Source organism: Natator depressus, chromosome 6 (assembly GCF_965152275.1).
Source record: "Natator depressus isolate rNatDep1 chromosome 6, rNatDep2.hap1, whole genome shotgun sequence".
In the NCBI taxonomy this organism is placed as follows: Eukaryota; Metazoa; Chordata; order Testudines; family Cheloniidae; genus Natator; species Natator depressus.
Genome location: NC_134239.1, coordinates 109,854,770 through 109,877,613, shown reverse-complemented (window position 1 = coordinate 109,877,613; position 22,844 = coordinate 109,854,770). Strand labels below are relative to the sequence as shown.

At 41.8% G+C, this 22,844-nt stretch overlaps 1 protein-coding gene across 1 annotated transcript in view; it reads right to left on the bottom strand.

Moving 5' to 3' along the window:
* Positions 1–207: 207 nt before the first annotated feature.
* Positions 208–22,844, bottom strand: part of LOC141989498 (cytoplasmic dynein 1 heavy chain 1-like) — a 103,706-nt gene continuing 81,069 nt past the window's right edge. Inside the window, exons 60-78 of the mRNA XM_074956253.1 lie at positions 18,831–19,084; positions 18,502–18,636; positions 18,296–18,390; positions 17,974–18,148; positions 17,358–17,433; positions 15,531–15,691; positions 12,678–12,789; positions 12,151–12,211; positions 11,949–12,072; positions 11,297–11,410; positions 10,757–10,927; positions 10,291–10,508; positions 9,996–10,099; positions 9,329–9,540; positions 8,249–8,402; positions 6,912–7,054; positions 1,761–1,929; positions 1,048–1,175; positions 208–512 (exon numbers count right to left, since the gene is read on the bottom strand). Of these exons, the coding sequence (XP_074812354.1) occupies positions 384–512; positions 1,048–1,175; positions 1,761–1,929; positions 6,912–7,054; positions 8,249–8,402; positions 9,329–9,540; positions 9,996–10,099; positions 10,291–10,508; positions 10,757–10,927; positions 11,297–11,410; positions 11,949–12,072; positions 12,151–12,211; positions 12,678–12,789; positions 15,531–15,691; positions 17,358–17,433; positions 17,974–18,148; positions 18,296–18,390; positions 18,502–18,636; positions 18,831–19,084 (2,735 nt within the window). The 3' untranslated portion in view covers positions 208–383. The remainder of the gene's footprint in view (positions 513–1,047; positions 1,176–1,760; positions 1,930–6,911; positions 7,055–8,248; positions 8,403–9,328; positions 9,541–9,995; positions 10,100–10,290; positions 10,509–10,756; positions 10,928–11,296; positions 11,411–11,948; positions 12,073–12,150; positions 12,212–12,677; positions 12,790–15,530; positions 15,692–17,357; positions 17,434–17,973; positions 18,149–18,295; positions 18,391–18,501; positions 18,637–18,830; positions 19,085–22,844) is intronic.

Genomic DNA, 22,844 nt, shown 5'->3' with positions numbered 1-22,844 from the left:
GTAATGCTTCACCATCATTCTCCATTCCTTGAACATTTAAAAGCATTAATGGAAGTAATTCTCTAGAGCAAGTCATGGCAAGAACAATGCTTTTAGAAATGAAATAAAGAACCACAAATCATGCTACAGAATTTATTGAATGTAGTAGGAACCATCAAACATTACCACATGTAACTAGAGCCATCTAAAAACCACATCCAATTCTCCCTCAAAACCATCAGTATCACCAGAAACCCTGCCAAGAAGCCCAGCCTCTAGCAAGTCAACTTTACACCAATCCATCTGACAACTTAACCATGCCCTGGAGGTTAAAACTAACACTGTGGACTAGATTAAAGACACTGAATTTTACTACTGTTTATCAGTTAGAAAATGTTATTTTGTTACTCTGTGCAGAGGACTGCAACACCACGTTCATAGAAACTGCGAGGATCTTCCTTGGTGGCTATTTCAAAGTCAACAGTGAAGATCAGATCAGCACGGGTGAAGTTCAGATAAACTGGTAATGTAACCTGGAAAAGAAGTTAGGCATTTATTAAAATGTGGATAAGACAGATGAATGCAAGATAAAAGTCAAAGGGAAGACAGCAAAGGTCCCCACCACTGGAAATTATGAAGAGACATTCCATATTGAACTTTGCCCATCCTTCCCCAACCAAGATCAACTGTACTCCTAAAGAAAGAACTCCCAGCCTGCCAGGCTAAAGTGTACTTTTTATAATACATTTCTAAGGTGTTGTTCAGACTTCTCAGGACCCAATGCTTCATGAGTTTACATTTCTTGATACCCCCCAGCTAGTCACAAAGAGAGGGTGGTAGCAATACTGGATCTGTTTGCCAGACTCCTAGGAATTGTAACCCCCAGGTTGAAAACTCATATTGGAAAGGAACATCTGTGGTACCGCAAAATATGTAAGACTAATGAAATGGAAGCAGGTATTTCCCCATTTTTATTCTAGGGCACCAGAGAAAGTAGAATTTAAAGCTGATGAGCCACTACTGAAAGGAATCACAGAATAACAAAACATATGTCTCCACATTACTTACCACATTAGCCTTTTTATCTGCATTTGTCTCCTTGATCCAGCGAAGCTGTGTTATGGGCAATATAGTTGATATAGCATTTGAAAGGGACAGTTTATTGTTACTGCATGTAGCTCCCTGAAGCTTCAAACCTATGATTTAAGAAGTATGAAAATATGAGGTCTTTCCTGAAAGTAAAGTGTATGCACATTTAAAGGAAGTTTCCTTTTCCACTCCATTTTCAAGTCCAGAGGTAGATTCACCCATCTAAAATGTGGTAATTGATATTTAGACCTACTGTTAAAGTGGGAGACCTAATTTATACAAATGAAAAAATACTCCAGAAAAGGTAACAGTGAAGGCTACTAGAGGAATAAAAAAGCCACCAGAGCGCTATCTATCTCTAACATATTGACTGTTAGTTATTTGCATTTATCCATATTGCACTACTACTGACAATGTTCATTCATAAGGATTCTCAACCCCTATGCACTAGCATAGCAAAGTTTTCCATTAACGTGTTTTTAAATAATGCAGAATCCCCCCTAGAAATTGACTTCCAATGCTACTTCTAGTGCAACTGCAATCAAACTTTCACTGTGCTTGTTAACTCCCCTCGGTGTTATGTATCTGATATGGTCTGTACCAGCATTTTTACAGAAGATAAATACCCAGCGTTAAGGGCTAATAGCACCTATTTCCTTCTCTTCCACCTTGTAAAAAGCACATCAGCTAACCTGTGACTCCAAAACTGCAAGCATCCAGGACTGCATTCTGAGTAGTTGTAACATTGACTTCTAGACAAAGTTCTTCCAGGGACCAGCTGTTTGCTTGAGCCACATATTGTCTTGTAGCAGTAATATAAGCCTCAGGTACGAACAAGCCACCCAGGCACACATGGATGTTCTATTAAAAGAATTGTATGTTTTAGAAATTTCTATAATAGCTACTGCAATGGCACTTAGCTGCATTCAATATCTATTTAAACAAAAAGTTGCACTAAAATATGGACCATCTTGCAAACTATGTATGGCATGTTTCCTCAGATGAAGATTTACCCTCAAAGGGATAGTTTCCTACTAACATACACATGTAGAAACAATTTTATGAATCCTAAAGTCTGTTTTATAGGAAAAAATTAGCAGTTTCAGAAGAGTTCAAAATTTGTATGTAATTCTATTGCGTATATATAAGTAGAATTAGAAATACAAATTTCCTAATGTGTCAACATTTCCCACAAGGCTGTGCTATAAGGTATTGTCTTCTTTGAGTACATGCAGCGTATTCCATGCACGTGCCCAGCGCACCAAAGCCAGAGAACTTTGCCTAGCAGTATCTATAGAGGCTGTGCTCATGCCTTGGGACACCTCCTCTGGGTATTTAAAGGCAGCACCTCCCTGACCCTCCTCAGTTCCCTCTCACTGCCCATGGCTTGAATCGGAGCTCTGAGTGTTGTTCTCACCTCATGTTTTAGTATCAGTTTTCTGAGCGTTATTTCTTCTAGATCAGCGGTTCTCAAACTATGGGTTGGGACCTCAAAGTGGGTAGTGACCCCCTTTGAATGGGGTCGCCGGTGCTGGCTTAGACTTGCTGGGGCCCTGGGCTGAAGCATGAACCCCACTGCCCAGGGCCGAAGCCAAAGGGGCTCAGGCTTCGGTCACCCCTCTTGGAGTTGAGAAGTAATTTTTGTTGTCAGAGGGGGGTCACGGTGCAATGAAGTTTGAGAACCCCTGTTCTAGATAACAGTAGCTTAGATTTTGTTTAGTGTAATATAGTGTTTGAATAGCAGGCTGCCCCGTGTGATGCCCTCACCAGGGTTCAAGCACCATCTGTCATGTGAGGGGCCATCCTCACACAAAGTGTTTGTGGTGTCTCAGTGAGGGACACATTATGGACTAGTGCTCCATTTGTAAGGTTTTTGGGTTGTTTTGTTAAAAAAAGGATTCAGGTGGCGAGAGACTTATGGCGGAAGCAGCACTTTCTCGAGCAGGCCTTGAGGCCCTCTTCAGCACTGAGGCGCTTGTCTGATTGGTGGTCACCTTCGTAACTAGCAAGTAACTGTGCTCCATGTTCGGACTCTAGTGTTTCACTCAAGAGGAAGAGGAGTTACTCTCCATAACACTAATTGGGACCACTTCAGGGCTCAGGGAGACTCCTCCTCATCTTTTAAGAGGAGTGCTAACTGGCATCGTACTCCTGGCATGCAGAATGGAGCAGGTCCATCTAACTCAGGGGTTCTCAAACTGGGGGTCATGACCCCTCAGGGGGTCACAAGGTTATTACTGGGGCGGGGGGGGGTCGTAAGCTGTCAGTGTCACTGCAAGCCCCACTTCGCCTCCAGCATTTATAATAGTGTTAAATATAAAAAAATGTGTTTTTAACTTATAAAGTGGGGGGGGGGTCACACTCATAGGCTTGCTGTGTGAAAGGGGTCACCAGTACAAAAGTTTGAGAACCAATGGTCGAACTGCTCTCTGGTACCACGCTGAGACCAGCAAGAGCCTCTACCATTGACTCTGATTCTGGCCATGGGGTGTTCATTGAGTCCAGTACCAATGATGTCAGGACCGGAGCAGATTGTCTCCGTGCTGGTAGCATGTCAGGCAGCATCAGACCTGCTTTGCCTCTCAGTCCCTGACTCTCCACTAGTTCAGGAATTTTTCTGGGGCCGTAGCTTTTAATGCTTCGTTCTCAGTGGTGCCCATGGCACCTTCTAGCTGGGTTGCAGAACTGTTGGGTTTATTGGCAGTGCAGCTTGCACTGCCCATGTCCCAGACTGTGGAATTGAGGCAGATGCCATGCCTGGCCCCAAAAGCTCCCCGTCAATGCTTGTGCGCCGTTTAGTACAGTCATTGCCCTGACAATAGATCCTGTTGTTGACTTCAGTACCGCCCTTGACCTCAGTGCTGGCACCTCTTGTGGTACCGGGTAGGATTGTGTCTCATTCAATACCACCAGTGCCCAATTCCCCATTCCTCTTTAGTACTGATGCTGCCCCCGTGTTGGGACGCTATCAGTACACCATGTTCCCTTTTGCTCTATCTTCCACTCCCTGGGTTTTTAGCAATTGTATGATTGTGGTGACAGCATATCTCAGGAAGAGGGGATTTCATATCTTCCTGCATCTGGATGATTGGTACAGAGATGCAAGTCCAGAGAAGAAGTCCTCATGTTCAGTTCACACTACACTTACTCGATAGTCTAGGTCTCATCTTAACCAATGGGAAGTCAACACTGATTCCAGTACTGAGTTCACTGTGGCCCTGCTAGACTGAGTTTGAGAGCATTTCTGCCGACCGACTGATTTTGCATTATTCACCACCTGTGTCTGGAACTGCAGTCTCAACCCTCAACCACAGCCCAAGTATGCCTGAGATTGCTAGGCCATGTGGCTACATACACACAGATAGTCCAATACGTCAGGTTACACCTTTGTCCTCTTCAAATGTGTTTGACCTTGATCTATCATCTGAACCATCATCTGTTGGACAAACTGGTCTGACTTCCTCTGCCTGTCCGGACTCCTTATGGTGGACAACTGTTCAGGGAACGTGTGCCAGGGTGTTCCCTTCACCCAGTCCCCATCGAGCAGGACTACTGTCACTGATGCACATCCTTAAGAATATCACCATGATGTATTATGTGAACAGACGGGGGTGCATACTCCAATGTGCTGTGTCAGAAGGCGATCAGACTCTGCCAGTTTTGCATCAACAAAAACAATCACTGTGGCCTGTCATTTACCTAGGATCCAGAATCATCTGGCAGATCCCCTCAGTAGAAAATTTCTCCTTGAATTACAAGTGGTCTAAAAAGCCCTGTGTCCTGCGGTACCTCTTTGCAGTTTGAGAATTCTGATCTGTTCAAGACAGACAAGAAATGCCATCTATTTTGCTCTTGAGGGTGTGGGTCTCAGTCCAGGCCCCTGATTGATGCTTTCCACCTGATGCTGGGAATCAGCACTCCTGTATGCCCTTTCCTCCAATTCCAATCATCCTGGAGGTCATTCTCAAGCTGAAACTGGATCGTGCCAAGCTCATTCTCATTGCTCCAATGTGGCAGAAACAATATCAATTCTCTGACCTCAGGTTATTGTCCTCAGGTTATTGGTTTGGCCTTCCATATCTCTTTCTCTTCACCCTGACCTCTTTCTTTCTTCCTTTTTGTCAGAAAGCTCCTTTCCTTGTGGCAACATCATCTGCTAGGAGCACGTGTGAACTGCAAGCTCTGATGGCGGAGCATCCTGACACACAATTTTCCAAAAACAAAGTAACCCTGCAGTCACACCATAAATTTTTATCTAAAGTGGTTTCTCAGTTTTACTTGAAACAAATTATATATCTACCAGTGAAAGTGGCAAAGAGTCCTGTGGCACCTTATAGACTAACAGACATACATGACATGCACCTGAAGAAGTGGGTATTCACCCACGAAAGCTTATGCTCCAATACGTCTGTTAGTCTATAAGGTGCCACAGGACTCTTTGCCGCTTTCACAGATCCAGACTAACACGGCTACCCCTCCAATACATATCTACCCGTGTTCTTCCCTGAGCCGAATTCAACCTCAGATGAACAGCATCTTCACACGTTGGATGTCAGGTGATGTTTAGCCTTTTAGAGATAGAACTAAATGTTTCCTTTCTTCATCTCATCTGTTTCATATGTGAACCAAATGAAGGGGCAAGCGGTCTCTTCACAGATGATCTCAAGGTGGATTACTTTCTATATCATGACAGCATATGAAGCAGCTCAGATTGGGCCTCCACAAAGGGCCCGGGCAATGGTGATGGAATTTCCAAGTGATGCTCCTATATTAGGAATTTGCAGAGCTGCCACTGGAGCCTGTGTACATATGTTTAAAACCACTATGCCACTAATGCTAAATCCAGATCAGATGAAACCTTTGAGAAGGTAATCTTGCACTCTTTGTTTAAACATATTCCAAGCCCCACCTCCTGCAAATACTGCTTGAGAGTCACCTACACGAAATTCATGGCTGCGACTACTTGAAGAAGGAATTACAGTTCAGGTAAGTAACTGTTTCCATTCTTCTAGATGTGATGCAGATGTGTATTCCACAACTCACCCTCTGCATTGGAGTCTGTACTCTTGATATTTGGAGCAAAGGAAATGAGGGAGGTTGGGGGTGCACCAACCTTATACAGCCACAGTAGAGGCTAGGTTCACAGGGCATGAGTGCTGCCCCTACATGTACAGCTAGTCAAAATTATTTGCTTTGGTGCTCGGGACCCACACGCACCTACATGGAATACATGGCTGCATCACATTTTGAAGAACAACAGTTACAGAATAGTAAGTAAGACTACGTCTACACTACCACGGTAAGGCGACCTACACTACACAACTCCAGCTATGTGAATAATGTAGCTGAGTCGACATACTTTCGGTCGAGTTACCACAGGTCTACACCAGGGCAGCGGGGGTTGATGTCAGAAAGCCTCCTGTCAACTTACCTTACTCTTCTTGTAGAGTACAGGGGGTTGACTAGAGAGCACTCTGCTGTCGATTTGGCAGGTCTTCGCTAGACCCGCTAAATTGACCGCTGGTGGATTGATCCCGGCAGTAGTGTAGACATAGCCTAGCTGTTTTTTCCCATTGCAGCAACTATTCTGTGTGCATGATCTGTAGCTAGGTTTGGAAAATGGCAATTTTTAAACACAGGAAGTCATTCTGGTACACCATAATATACAAGCACGTTTGAAGGGGTGTCCAGGTAAGATTTCTGATAAGCTCCTTAGCTAAAGCATTTCAATGCTTTTTACACTAACAGTTAGATATAAGCAGTTACAGACTCATGTAACCCTGATTTCTCAGAATTCAGAAAAGCCTTTAATGAGAAAAGGCAACACAACGCAAGATAGATACCTTTAGTTCTTTTGCTCCACCAGAAGCAGCTGCCTGGGAAATATTCTGTAGTTGTTTAATGCGTTCACTGAAGTCAGACACCCACTGAATAACAGTCATGCCAGCAGGTACAGTGTAATGAGACCAGCTACGAGGCAGAATACCTAGAGAAGACATATCCAAGGTAAGAGCTCTGTATGGGTATGAGTTGGATTACACACTATTTCCAAATGCAATTTTACCCTTTCAGTGGCAGCCACTTCGCTATTACTGTGTTTTACAACAGATTTTTTTATACCACCAAGCACAATGGGGTTCTAACCTAACTGGGACCAGAGAGTACAAGTGTAACACGAACTGAAAGACAAACAGAATTTCATGACATTATAGAAAGCTACCTAGTTTTCTAAAATGTGTTCTTCAGATGAATATTTAAACAGAAATTACTGTCTGAAGTACAACTTACTAACAAATCCTGGAAGACATTCATTAGTAAGTTCAACTGCATATACACATCAGGTCTCAAAATAAACCACAGCTAATTTTACAATTAAGCCTTCTGCAACATGGAAGACACCAATTTTAAGGAGTTACTGCACAGGGTACCACCACCTTTATCCTTGGGTCACAAGGCAAAGAATATTTTATTAATTCAGTGTACAATAGTTCTGCTTAAATCGGTATCTCAACCACCAGCATATTCCACTGTATTGGTACAAAATGTCCCCTTTTCATCATACTGCCAAATGTATGAGCAGAGAAAATCAAGCCAGGGTAACTTTTGGAGTTCCTCTGATAATTTTGTTACAAGTGAGTGCTTAAAACTTAAGGTTTAGATGGAAACTGGTTTACGGTCAATTAACACCAGGCTCCAACTGTTTGTTTCAAACTCAGCAAAATCTTATTTTTTGATACCAGTCTCAGTTTTAGTGCTGCCAACTCTCAATTCTTTTCCAAGTCACACAATATAGATGTCCTACTTAAATCTCCAGCTCCTGGACAGTAACATGAAAGTTTCATCTTTCATTTAAATAGTTTCTAGCTCCCACAGTTGCAGAACAAGGTTAAAAACCACAATGCAAATGAACTCCAAAGGCAAAAAACCTAGACTGACTTGAAAAAAAATAAATCAAATTTTTAAGCCAATCTCATGCTATTTGAATGCTTAGGTTGGCAATACTGCAGTTCATATATGTCACAGGACCAACCTCACCATTTTGACTTCAGAATTTTGTATTAGGCAAGAATAGTGTTTTTTCTTTCACCTGGTCAGTGCTGGAAATGAGAAGACATCAGCTGATGTAACAGGATTACTGGGAAAGCATTCTAAAAAGAGAAGCTTGTTTGAAGTCACATACCTTTTACCAATTCGTTTATAAGTGTACGCAAGTAGTTGGTCTGTTTCTTCTTGCCTTCACAAACCTGAAGCACATCGGCAAGATCCTGATGGACATTCTGAAGTAATTTGGCTCCCATTTTCACCTCTCTCTCAAAGAATCGGAACAACGGATCCTTATTTAAGCAAGAAAAAAACATGATGAGCATCTTCTGGTGGAAAAACTAACTTAGGCATGCAACACTGAAGGGCACTAGTTGGCTGCCCAAATCCCACATACATTATCATCAGCTGTTAAGGTCTCACCGTAATGTGTTTTTTACAATGCAGTCACTTCCTCCACCCACCCCAAAGATGCAGCTGCCCCACAGATAGTAGTTTAAGGGAAGCGAAGCAAGAACTTCATTCCCTACTGACGCCAACTGCAGGTGGGAACAACAGTGTGCAAGCTGCCTGCTGCAGTTTGGTCTGATTACTACAAATTCCTATTCCTTTCTTTATCTACATCCAGAGCTCAAGTCCATAATATGATCTAAATAGAGAAGTTTAGTATATAATCCACGTCTAAATCATTCAACAACCTGGAAACTGAGACTTTCCCTAAACTCTCTTGCTTGTAAAACAACCTGTCTCATACTAGCCCTCAGAGCTTTATGGCTCCCTTTCATTATTAGTCTCCACTCCCAATTAGCAGAAGCCTCAGTATTAGCTACCACCCATCTTTCCAGTGAGGACCGACCAGTGATACTACCTTTGAGCCAACATACACTCTACAGTTCACTTGAGTGATCAGACATGTGGTGTGTATGATGCTGCACTTACAGCACTCCTGGCTCAGGAAGCAAGAGACTAGAAATAAACTCTTCTAAATGATACCTTCCCAACCAAATGGAAGTGTTACTCTGTTATAATTTCTTTAACTGAATTACAGCAAAGAAAAGGAAACACAGCAAAGAAAAGGAAACAATACCTTGTTTCAAAGTCTGCTGTACTACTTGGATCTAGAAAGACCATTTTCAGGCTGCAATCTGAGTAGGATACCTCACCCACATTTGCATAACCCCTACTCTTTTACAGACCAAAATATGTATATGGCAATCACCTTAATATTTTCCACTGTTCGTTTAAGAGGATTTAGAGTTTGTGGGATAAGATGGAACCAGTTGGAGGCTGTGGTGTGCAGTGTCTTCATCCAGGATGGATGACCATCTGAAGTTGAATCTGTTCTTGCCTTCTTCTCAGTTTCTGCATAAGCTAGATCATCCTCATCCTCTAGCATCTGCATTTTCAGCATTTTACTGATCATATCAATACCTGAACCAAAGAATAAAGGAAGCAAAGCCAAAAAAAAAAAAAGTGAAGAAAAGTGTTGGGATATCAGTACAAGGAAAGTTTGAAAGAGGCATTAGTGGATAACATTTAACACTTCTGTGATTGCCACTTATTTAAAAATAATTCTTAAGTATATTATTAAACAAGAGTAACCTTCCTTAGGACTAGAGCTAAAAGTCATAGTCTCACTTGTGTAGTATCTTCCTGTCTACTGCTGAAATTCTAAGCAAGTTACTTTCAACCTTAAGAATTCATAGACATTTATTCATTATTTTGTGGAGGCTGATATTGTTAATACACATTGAGATACTTATAACTTTACTATTTAGTGTAACTCAAAAAGATACTTGTGTCTCATCTATTTTGAGCATTTAAAAAAAAAAGTTTGAAGTTTACATAACCTGTAAGCACACAAGAAAGTCAAATACAAGTTTTACCCTGTGTGGTGAGAAGAACTTTTTCTGCATTGTTTGGTAAACCAAGCCAGGATGGGGTTTGTGTGTCTGGCAGCAACTCAACCCATTGGACAAATTCTTCACATCTGCAAGTGAAAGTTGTGGCAGTAAATTGAACTAAGTTAATTATCCATAATCTCACGTATTTTAATAGGTGACCAGGAATACATTGCCTGGCTAAATACCAATGCAAAAAATACAACTTAGAGTCCAGCTTCTCAGAAGGAAAGCAGGCTACTAGGGTGAGACCAACTGAAATTTGAGGTTGAAAAAATACCTGATTCCATCTGGCATTTGAATATCCTTATGTCCATCAACCTTGCAAGCCAGTTTGAATTCACTATCAAAGCTCAAAGTGGTAAACAAACGCTCCAGGAAAGTGTTTAGCAAACGCTGATCAAATTCATTATCAATGCGACCTCCATAAATGGACTGTGCCATCAATGTCTTCAGAGCAGACCATGGGATCTTATCAGGTGAAATGTTTTGGCGGCCCTGACAGTAAAGACAATTTAATTAGAATGTGAAGATTCCCCAAAAAATAGGGAAATCGAGTTTGGACAGTTTGTTTGATTTTGGCTTTCATTAAACAGTTTGAAATTTTGTTTTGGATATTGCTTGCTTTCAGCTAATCTCATCAGTGTTTCAGATTAATTTGCCCTTCATTGAACAGTAACCACAAGTAATCCAAATGTTACTCTGTATTTAAAAAAAGATTATGAAAGAGCAAAAAATTCAATTACCTTTGCTGTGTCATCCAGCCATGTATCTATTGTGTCACAGGCAGATCTCAGATCAGATTCACCAAATTCATATTTCTTGGACCAGCCCAGGGGAGCATATCGCAAACGTTCTTGAACGATGGCATGGAACCAGGCAAGGAGGAAATATAAACGAGCACGTTCGTTTGGAGACTAGCATGGGGAAAAGAAAATGCATTATTTCTCCACACTAAAACCAAAGTGATCAGAATTTATTAAAAAAGAAACCTGGTTTGCTATAGTGCTGGTGAATGTCAAATGTTTAGTAAACACAGCATCTCCAAGTTTTAATGTATCAGATCACAAAAAGCTTAACATATTGCTTCCTTATACGCCATGCATGTTTTAGTCAGGGTAAAGTGAAAGCCTCTGAAAAGCTGGTTGCTTTACAGTAATATCAGAAGGCATAACATCAGTTTAATGTATGATAGACCAACTGAAAGCTATGAAGTTAAAAAGAAACTTTCATAAACAGTTTTCAGTTTCTGAGTTCCCATAATTATACAGAAACCATCGCCTCACCTTGCGTATTCTAGAAACAGGAATACTACTGAATGTCCTCAGCATGTTCACCTTTACACCAGGAGGAGGTTCAAACACAAAGATCCGACCAGCACGTAGCAAATTCACCGGCACCTAGGACAGAAGCGCATCAACACAAGTTACACCCTGAGGAATGCTCTCTTCTATGAAGAATGTGATATTTGGAACAAGTTTGTTAACCTACACTAAGTTTTTTATTATAACAGAGTATCCTCAGTCTTGCAATAAAATGCTGAAACTACCAGGACTATGGACTTATAACAAGAGAATCATATACTTTAGCATGAATTATGTACTAAGGGCCAATTACTTTCTACTAAGAAATAGGAAAGGATGGGAAGATGTAGGAAGACTTTTCTTCCCTGCGTAAGCAGGGAGACAGGATATTTACAAAGCATTTGACATTACTAGGAATGGCGTGAGCAATACCCTAGAAAGCACCAGGCAGGATTTTGGGGACATTTGTTCCTGCTCCTGCAGATGCATTCCAAAATGCACCCTTTCCCCTGTCAAACTAAGGCCATCATGGGGAATGCTGCCCTGGGTGGTAGGATTCTTGTAACAGTGGACACTGGAACAGCACTACACACCACTTGCTGTGCCAGTCGAAGCCGAACCTGGTTTCAGTTACCTTGGGATTTATCTCCATTGTAAGGAAAAGTCGGAAGCAAGCATGAGGTTGTAAAGAATGCAGCTTCTTCTCTAACTGCATCAACCAACCAGGAGCCAGATGGACATTCTTTAGCATCACCCACCTACAAGAATATATTAACAGAACAGTAACTAACCTGTTATTCGCAGTTCTACTACATAAGAAGAAGGACAGAACATACCTGCCAGATTTCACTGCTGTGTTTATTGCCTTATCTGCTTGATTAAATCCTTCAGCAGAGCCTACAAGCAAAAGTTTATGGTTAGCTCTAGAAACTTAATTGGCTTAAATTATGTTTATACGAGGTGGTAAGAAATAAGACAAACATGATAACTGCCTGGAACAATTTGCTTTTTTTAAATTAGTAAATGTTAATTTCACCATGTGCACACACAAAGATGAAAAAATATTTGAATCAATAATAAACATTTACAGACAGGCAAACAATAAAAATGCTGCTTGAAGACAGATTTAAGGATATTTACTTTGTATATTTTGACAAGTGATGTTGACAATTTGTGTTTATGATGATAAAGCTTTAACTTTTTGAATCCCAATGTCTGTCGTTAAATAAAGTGTCTCCCCCATGATTTCCCTCCACTGAAAGTTTTAAACTGTTAAGTGTTCTTAAAAAACAATCAGTATCTGTCAAAAATTATAAAAAATGAAAGTCAAGTTCTGCCAAACCTAACAATAATGTATTCTTACCTATAGCAATAGAGATAATCTGTGTGTTTTGTTCAGCTGCAAGATCTTCAACATGGCCACTGGCATCATAGCCAGGTACAGAACACATCAGTACAGGAGTATTAGGTTTCACCTACAATCCAAGACGTTTAAACAAAACATTCACAATTATCATAAGAGTAAGCCATATTGATAATTATGCATCTCCCCCAGATCTGCATGGAGAAAATAAATTCCCTTCATCCCTTATGCTACTGTAATAAACTGTTCAGCATAGCTTGTAAGTTGCGTTATATTGCAATACAGGTGAGTTGCATCATACATGCGTTTAACTTATGCAAATTCAACTATACACACTCAGCAAAAAAAAAAAGAAAAATAACAAGATACCTGTAAATAGTGTGGGCGATTCTGCCCACCATTCCACTCAATGAGCGTATGCCCCGGAGTGAGCATGAGATGGGAGACGTGAATCTGCTGTTCCCTCAGTTGGTCTCAGTTCCAGTGTGCCTCTCATAGTGTGAGCATGTCGCCGCGCTGAGTGTGATTTTAGTGTTTAAACATACTGTACCTATTTTTCATACAACATGACCCCTTAACGCAAACCAACTACTTCATCTGGTGCTCAGCTGAAGAAACAGCGATCTGTTCCAACGCTGGAGGAAAAACTGGCTGTGTTGCACTTATTGAGAGATGATATGTTGGTCTCCAACGTGGCGCGTAAATATGGCCGCAACTAATCTAGCATCCGTGCCATCAAGATTCGAGAGAGAGAAATTTGTCAAGCCGTGGCATCAAGTGCTCCAATAACTGCTAACGTGACGAGCCAGGTGCGTGATAAGACTTTAGTGAAGACTGAAAAGGCATTAAACTTATGGCTGAAAGACATGAACTGTAAATGTGTGCCTATCGATGGCAACACGTTGCGAGAAAAGGCTCTTGGCCTCTACGCACTGTTCAGATCTCCCTCCGAAGAGGGACAGCCTTCTGATGAGAAGGAATTCAAAGCCAGCCAAGGTTGGCTTAACAGTTTTAGGAACCGCTTCAACCTCAAAAACGTGCAGACTACTGGTGAAGCTGCATTTGCCAATGAAGAGGCAGCAAAAGCCTACCCCGAACAATTAAAGAAAATCATAGAAGAAAAGGCCTACCTTCCGGAACAAGTTTTTAATACTGACGAGACTGGGCTCGTCTTGAAAAAAATGCCCAACCGCACTTACACTTTCAAATCAGAAAGACAAGCCCCTGGCTTCAAAGCAGCTAAAGACCGTGTGACTGTGTTGTTTTGTGGCAATGCGGCTGGGCATTTAATAAAGCTGGGCTTGCTCTACAGAGCTGCAAATCCCCATGCCCTAAAAGGCAAGAACAAAAATCTCCTGCCTGTGTTCTGGCAAATCAAATAAAAATAAAAATCAAATCAAAAACAAAGGCTTGGGTGACGGCAGCATTATTTCGGGATTGGTTCCACAAGTGTTTCATTCCGGAGGTGAAGCGGTACCTCGAAGAGAAAGGACTTGACTTTAAAGTGTTGCTGATCGTAGACAATGCTCCTGGCCACCCTGCGGCACTCCGGTTTGCGCATAATGACGTTGAAGTCGTCTTTCTCCCCCCCCCAGTACCACCTCCATTCTTCAACCTCTCGACCAAGGCATGATTCACTGTTTCAAGGCCGTGTATACGAGGCTTACGTTCTCACGGATATGTAGCACTATGGATGCTGATCCCAATTTTAATGTGATGGAGTGTTGGAAGTCCTTCAACATTGCCGATTGCATAACTTATATTAAACAGGCAATAGATGCAATCAAGCCTGAAACAGTCAATGCATATTGGTGAAACCTATGGAAAGACTGTGTGAATGATTTTAGGGGTTTCCCGACCATTGACAAAGAAGTGAAACTCATTGTTCATGTGGCCAGGCAAGTGGGTGGTGATGGCTTCGTCGACATCCTTGAGGAAGAAATTGAAGAATTAATTGAGAGCCATTGAGAAACATTGACTAACGAAGAGTTAGAAGAACTGATAAAATCATCTACAGAAGACGAAGATGATGACGATGAACAGGAAGAGCCAGCAAGTTGGAATCCTCATAATTTGCTGAAGTGTTCCAAGCAGCGAAACACTTGAATGATTTAATTTAATGATTAATGATCCCTCTATGGAACGAAGCCTCAAAATCACACGTAGTATTATGGACGATTTGAGACCATATTAAGAAATGTTTGAGCGGCTCAAGAGACAACAGCGACAGTTGCCAATCACCATGTTTTTCAAGGAAAAACAACCAGCAGTAGGTGAGCCTACACAATCAACTTTTTCAGCTGAACCAGAGCCAACCACTTCGTCTTCGACTCGCTCTCCGTCACCCAAGCTCTCTGTCACCTCCGTCTCCTGGATCGACATCAAGCCCTGACAACCCCTTGTATTTACCCCCCCTGCAATTACCACATGTAATTAAAAATACAGTACTGTAAAATTATATTTTGCATATGTACTCTTTATTCTATACTGTCCATTACTGTATACATTATACATTTACACATATTACTGTACAGGGTTGTATACACAAAACCATGTACAGTACACTGTACTTTATGGGCAATTTAAGGGATTTTCAAGGGTAATTTTGAATATATGTGATTTTCGCCTTACGAGCTGACTTTAGAACCTAACCCCTGCATAAGATGCAACTCCACTGTAGTTTTAGCTAAAAAGGATCCTAGGAATACTGTTCTCTCAGTGCTGAAGCCTATAACGGACACCCATCACCACAAATTGAGGCAGAGCAGTCTGATGGGCCACCACCAACAGAAATGTATGCCCTCAATACGATGACATGTTTTAAAGAAAAGTATTTTCATTCCTATAATTTACCTCAGTATCTACAATGTGTGTCAGATCTAATGGCTTCTCCATAATAGACATAAAGGATTCACCAAGGTTTGCTGAAACAAAGGCAAGTGCCATGGCCAGCAGACGATCTGGACGGAATGCCTGGATCAAGAGTAAATGATGAACGGCCTGCCCAATAGGTGCTAAAATGAGAAAAGAAGACAGTGTGTGTTATTGTTCCTGATGCTTAACAGGTCATAACTCAACATTTTGATCTTTCCTTCCCAATTCTTGAACTGTGTTAATCAAATAACGGAGAAGAAAGAAAAGACTTAGCAAAACAACTACAGCTTTTAAAGACTGAGATACAAGCTGCTAAATGCAGTGCTCTAGATTGAAATTCACATAATGGTAATTGCTGTTAATCAATCTGACAACCAAAACAACCTTCTTAGGACAGAGTTAATCTTAAACTGACCTAGGCATATTTATCAATGTGACCATTAGGCTTACACACAGTACTCTTTTCAGGTTGTGAGCTCTTCAGTGTCTAGTACAACAGTACCCTAATTTGATTAGGGCCTTTAAATACTTCCGCAATGAGTTCATATACAGAATCTAAAGCCTATACAAGTGTTGTCATGAAGTCTCTAGGGATTTCAGAAAAAAAAACAGTAACAACAACCCCAAAAAACACGCTTTCCTGCAGCATCTGCAACTAAAGTGTTGCAATATTGTGAAATGCATAACACATGAAGAATGCTAGACTATTAAGGCAAATAACTAAGCTGTTGTTTGTAACAGAAAACTTTTAGCTTGACAGTATCCCTTGTTAAGATTTTGTCCAGATCTACTGACTGTTTACCTATCATTTGAAACCTACATGCTTCAGTGATAAAAGCACCATGGGAAACTAGTGTAGTTTATCTTATGCAAATTCTGATCCCATAGCCAAAGAGTTTTACAGCAGCTACTAAAAGTGAGCTTAAAATCCTCCCTTTAGAAAAAAAATGTTGGTTAGTAACAATTTATAGCAATTAGACAGCTGTGTCAAAGAAATGCTCATGATAAATAGCCTATTTCAAACAAATTTTGCATGCAAGTGCTGTCCCATGTGATCTTACAGATGAGAAAGATTAAGCAAAAGAGTGGCAGTTTTCTTTTAAGTTTTCACCAATCCAGAGCTTTAGTTTCTTTCTAGCCACCTATAAATATCTACACTTCGCATGAACTGTCTTAGTTTCAGTTAATACAGAAGTTGAGGTGGGGGTGGGGGGTGGCAGGGAGGGGGAAGAGGTAGCAATAGTCCTAGTAAGAGACCAGGCAGGGTCAGGAAACTTGTAACAAGAGAGCCTTTTACAGAGTACTGTTACAGAGCACTGAGTTAGACCAGGCTGGCAATGACAAAAAGGCACAGATGCCCATTCAACAGTCTGTGTACAGTGGACTGTAGGATAGTTTGTTCCTGTTGTGGGACACCACACTGACTATACTGGAACCAATTTTAACAGTGTTTTGAAGAGACTATTTGAATGTGCCTCTTTTACTTATATTTGCAAGGAAACTGCACTCATGTAAACATTCTGATACCAAGTAACTGACACCTTTTTGTGGGCAATCTGAGGGGGATATTAAGACAATGCCCCATTTTGGGGCAAAGACCCCATGGTAGGGTAGAGCCAGGGACAGGCTGCACAGTCATTACTCATGCTGCAATTGTTTTGTGGATTGAAAACTTCCATTTTCAGACCTATCATATTTGCAGTTTTCATAAGTGCTAAGTTCTAAGACTTTAATGAAGGTCTATTCTATTCAAGACTTAAATTGGTAACAAGGCAATTGCCAGGGTAAGAGTGCAACTGAACTTACTTGCAGGTTTTTCTTCAGACCAAACGTATGGCACAGTCTGCTCTGGTGAACTGCTCTCCAACCAGATACAGAATTGCTGTATTGAAAGAAATATTAATTATGAAGCATTGTACATGACACTTAGGATTCCATTCCAGCTGTAAGATCTTTGGTATGGGGACTTTCTATACACGTATTGATACAGAGCCTACCATTATAAGGTCTTGATACTGACGGGGGTGTTTACTGCAGCAAAAACCCCAACCAAAACTAAAAACATATACTGCATTTTACTGAAGATACTGGATAGTCAGCTTGAGTAAAATAAAACCCAATGCTTGAAACTATATATTAGTTTCTACAGAGAGGGGGAGACTGATCCACGGGGTTATGGCACTAGCTTGGGAAAACCCAGGTTAGAATCCCTGCTCAAAGTCTTCCTGTGTAAACTTGGCAAGCCACTTAATCTGTGGCTCAGTTCCCAATTGTAAAATGGGAACAGTACTTCCATACCTCAGAGGAGTGTTGTGAGATTAGCTACATGGTGAGGCACTCATAGCAATGGGGGCCATGCAAGTACGCAACATAGGTCTAACCTAAATTTAGTGCAGTGACAGTGCTTAACCAGGATACTTGCCTCATCAGCTTGAACCTTAGAAACCAGGTCCTTAAACTCAGGAAGGCAGCTCAATCTCATCATAGCTTCTATTTGTTCAGTTGTAAGTCCACTGATCTTTGGGAGAGATGCTGTGCTGAGTACAGTTTCTTTTCCTCTTAAGAAATGTTGGAATTCTGCATCATATGTAGGCTCCCTTAAATTAAAAGTAGAGTAGATTTTAGCCAAGTATCTGTCTTCAACTGAAGTAGTGGTTAATTTTAAGGCACCAAACACAAAGCTTTCATGTATGTAAATGGGAAAACTGAGATGCATCTCAAAAAGCAAAGATTCAAATATTTACCCAATTGTGCCTTTAAGTTTAATTCTGGCCAACAGCATAGCAAAGGTTATGTGATCCTGATGTAGCATGCCACGAGCTACTCTATTGAAAGCCACCTAGCGAAACAAAATGTAACAGGTTAGTTGTATTATAAAGAGCCTTAATCAGATTTCCACAGGACAAGACCCTTTGCTAAGTACAATGTCAATGAAAATTCTATACTGAACCTGGAAGAGGTCTTTTGTGATGATTGAGAGACGCTGGGTATGGTCTGTAATTCCCTTCAAATTTGGGTTCTCGTACAAGACATTATGATAGATATCCAAGAAAAACTGGAGAGAATACTGGTATAAGAAGTGTATCTAAAGAGTAAAAAAAAAAAGAGTTTAGAACTTATGGCCCTACTGTTTGTCAAATGCTGAGGTTATTGCAATTCGTGACGTACTTCTGTAGTCATAACGGGAATTTAAACAGTACAGCATGACTTTGGAAAAATGTTAGAGTACTGAATATTTCTGGTGAGAAGAAAGGGATTAAATTTGATTCTTTATCTAACCTGTTTCAGTGACTCCATTGTGAAGTAGATACTACTGCATGCTGTAGAAAGTGGCAGATACTGCTGAGATACAGTTTCCACCTCTTGCATGACAATATCAGTCTCCTCTACTTTTCTGGTGACCTCTGCTGCTTCCTTCTTTAGGTTCTCCAAAGTAGTTATGATTGTGTCATCATCTAAAATACGTCCCTTCACTTCATTGAGAGCTTGTAGCAAAGATTTTTCTAAATGCCGCAAACGCAGCTGGAATTCACCTTAAGTAAAACAAATTGAGATCTGCGATCACATGCATTGCATATAATCTATAGAAACATTTTATTCTATACAGTTTGTCATATCTCCTATATGCTTTGAAAGAGGAGTTACTCACCTTGTGCAGTAACGATGGTTCTTCGAGATGTGTGTCCCTATGGGTGCATCACTTTAGGTGTCTGTGTGCCCCTACACCTCTAATCGGAGATTTTTGGTAGCAGTGTCCCGTTGAGCCCGCATATGTGCTCTCCCTCCTTTGTGGTCTGCCTCGATGCTCTTTAACACTGCACAGGCGAACCCCCCTCATTTCCTGCTCTACCACAGAGCCCTATAGAGAACTCCGAAGTAGAGGGGAGGAGGGCGAGTTGTGGAGCACCCATAGGACACACATCTCAAAGAACCCATTGTTACTGCACAAGGTGAGTAACTTCCTCTTCTTCTTTGAGTAGCGTCCCTATGAGTGCTTCACTGTAGGTGACTCCCGAGCAGTACCCAACACTGGAGGCTGGGACTTTGGAGTGGAGTCTTTTACTACAGAGAGTATTGTGGAGTCAAAGATGGTGTCAGCAGCCAAATCTTCAGTGATCACATAATGTTCTGTGAAAGTATGGGCAGAGGCCCAAGTCGTTGCTCTATAGATTGCTGAGATAGGGGTATCCCTACGGAATGTGACTAAGGTAGAAACTGATCTCGTGGAGTGCGTATGTAGTCTGGGTGGAAGCAAGTTGCGGCCTTGATAAGTGATTAATTCAACTAGAGACCCATTTGGATAGTTTTTGAGGCAATATCACAGAGCTTTTGGATCTTTCTGTGGATGAAAGGAAGAGTTTAGGGGATTTCCTGAAGTCCCTAGTCCTGTCAAAGTAGAATGCTAATGTCTTTCTAATATCTAGCATATGCACAATTGTCTCCCAGTTGTCACAATGTGGTTTTGGGAAAAAACAGGGAGATGGATCTGTTGATTCATATGGAAAGTGCAGAAAAAGTAGGGAGAAACTTGGGATATGGCCTTAGAGTTACTTTGTCTTTAAAAAAAAAGGGCTGTGAATGATGGATGTGCCATCAGGGCCGCTATTTCTCCTATATGCCTAGCTGAGGTGATGGCAATTAGAAATGCTGTCTTCATGGACAGGTGTAAGAGAGAACAAGTTGCCCTGGACTCGGAGGGAGGTCTAGTCAAAGCCCTGAGAACAAGGTTAAAGTTCCAGGCTAGAGCGGGTGGTGTCATATGGGGGAAGACATTCCAAATGCCCTTAAAGAATCTATGTATTAGTGGGTGAGCAAACACCAAGTGGGAAGCTGTTTTTGCCACAAGATGTACCTTAAGGGAGCTAAGAGAGAGTTTAAAATGTAGTTCAAAATCAGAGGGAGGAAAGATGAAGTTGGGTCTGTGTATTTGGAATGACACAAACTTGGAGTCGTTTCCATTTTGTAGATAAGTATGTCAGGTGGTCAACTTGTGGTTGTGTTGCAACATGTCTTTCAGTTTGTCAGAGCATTCCGCCTCTCAGCCTTGGTACTAAGAAGGAGCCAAGCCTGGAGGCAGAAGACCTGCAGGTTGGGGTGAAGGGTCAGCCCATTGTTTTGAGAGAGTGGGTGAGGAATGGGCTGAAGAGAAACAGGAGGGCATATTGTCATCTGTGTCAGGTAAGGGAGCCAGACTTGTCATGGTCAAGAGGGGAAATCAGAAGAACTCTCACTTTGTTTTGTTGAATTTTCAACAGAATCTTGGATAGAGTAGGAAACTGGGAAAAGACATAAAGTGGGCCCTGTCCCATGGGAAGATGAGGGCAACTGCCAGTGAATGTTTCCCCAGGCTGGTCCTGGAGCAGTAACAAGGACCTTTCTTGTTCTGTTAAGTAGCGAAGAGATCCATAGGCAGGGTTCCCCAAAGGGTGGCTATATCTTGAAGCACCTCTGAATTCAGTACACACTCATTGTCATGAGAAAATTCCAACTGAGACTGTTGGTTGTCACATTCTGTATCCCTGGTAGATAGACAGCTGAGATGAGCACATTGTGATGGGTGCATCAGTTCCAAAGTTTGACTGCTGTCTTGTAGAGGCGAGGGAGATCTGGCAGCTCCTTGATGGTTTATACAAAACATACAGATCACATTAAGTCCCATCATGAACTTTATGTGTTGTTTTTGATGAAAGGCAGAGAGTGTGCACAGGCACTCCTGACAGCCCTTAGCCCCAAAAGAGTGATATGGAAGGTCATTTCTGTGGAAGGCCATTTGTTCTGCACCTCATTGTTGTGCAGGTGAGCTCCGCAGTGTATTAGGGAGAAATGTCCCAGGTTGGTGAATGTGGGTAGTGAGAGGAGTACGCTTGCTTGTACTGCAGCAGGTTGGTGCTGATAAAGTCCAGTCACTGTACCAGGGCTAGTATGCCACTACAATGGAGAATACCCTGTGTGGAGCAGTCTGTACTGATAATGATCCTGCCCCAAAGGTAAGCAGTAGGAAATCTCCTGTACGACGGTTGTATTGAGATATGGAAGTAGGCACCCTGTAGGTTCAGGGCTAGAAATCAATCTCTTTGCTCTAGAGCTGATCCTAACTGCTGTGAAGTAGGGTAAGGTGACTTCTGAGAGGCGTGACAGGTGTATAGATGGCAACTGATGCTGTAAGGTATCATTGGTCAGGCCCTTGACCACCTCATCAAAAGTGCTTATAAGAGGCAGTTTGAGAGGTCACGGACTGGGGTGCAGACTGCTCCCACTTTTGAGCCCTGGGCCTCTTACACTGTGGCTCATAACAGCACTGAGATGGGGGTATTGAGAAGATTGTGACCTGTGGTAGGGTATATCTTCTCTTCTGTCCCACAGTGTAGATTCCTAAGGAGAGTAACGTGGTCCGAGAATCCTTCAGGATGTGGAGAGAAAATCTGTCTTCTCCGCAAAGAGTTGGGCCCTTCAAACTGGAAGTCTGTAGCTCTTTGGGCAATCTTGAGAGGTGTAGCCAACAAAAAAACCAAACAAACCACAACCTGCCTCAGCACCACTGTCATGGAGACGAGGCAGGCAGCTGTAACAGCTACATCCAGTGGTGTCTCTAGGACCAGTCTGCCTATTAACTGACTGTCTCTAAGAATGGTCTGAATCTGTTCTTTTTGTGTTTCCAGTAATGTTCCAGAAACATACTGGGTTTCCCATAAGTAATAAAATTGTATTTGGCCATGACAGTTTGGTAATTTATGACTCTAAACAGTAATATTGTCGATGAATAGGTCATCTTGCCAAGCCTGATTGTATGGAATTGACTTGGCATTATGTTGCTTGCTTCGTGCATTAACCACATCCACTATGATGGAGTTGGGTTGCGGATGTTGAAAACAAAGTATGCCTCTTTGGGTAGAGATGTAGGGTTGTTTTTGTTTACACTCTGTTGCAGGTCGGTGCGATGGAGGCTGGTGTCTGCCAGATGACTTTGTTAGGATCTAGAATGACCTCATTAATTGGGAGGACAATTCTAGATGAGAAGGTGGTGTGTAGAATTTCCACCAACTTGTGATGTGTATCTGCCACCTCCTGTAGGGGAATCTGCAGTTCGTCTGCCACCCTCTTGGTAAGATCCAGAATGTTCTTAAAATCTTCACCTAGTGATGAGGGTTGGGCAGCACAGCCTCATCTGGGAGAGATGAGAAGTGTGCTGGAGGGGTAGCTGCCTATTCGGGTTCTTTTTTCCTGTTCTGAAAAAGCTTTCTCCTGCCCTGGCTCAGGTGCTCTGGACAGCCAGGTTGTAGCAAACCATCTGGT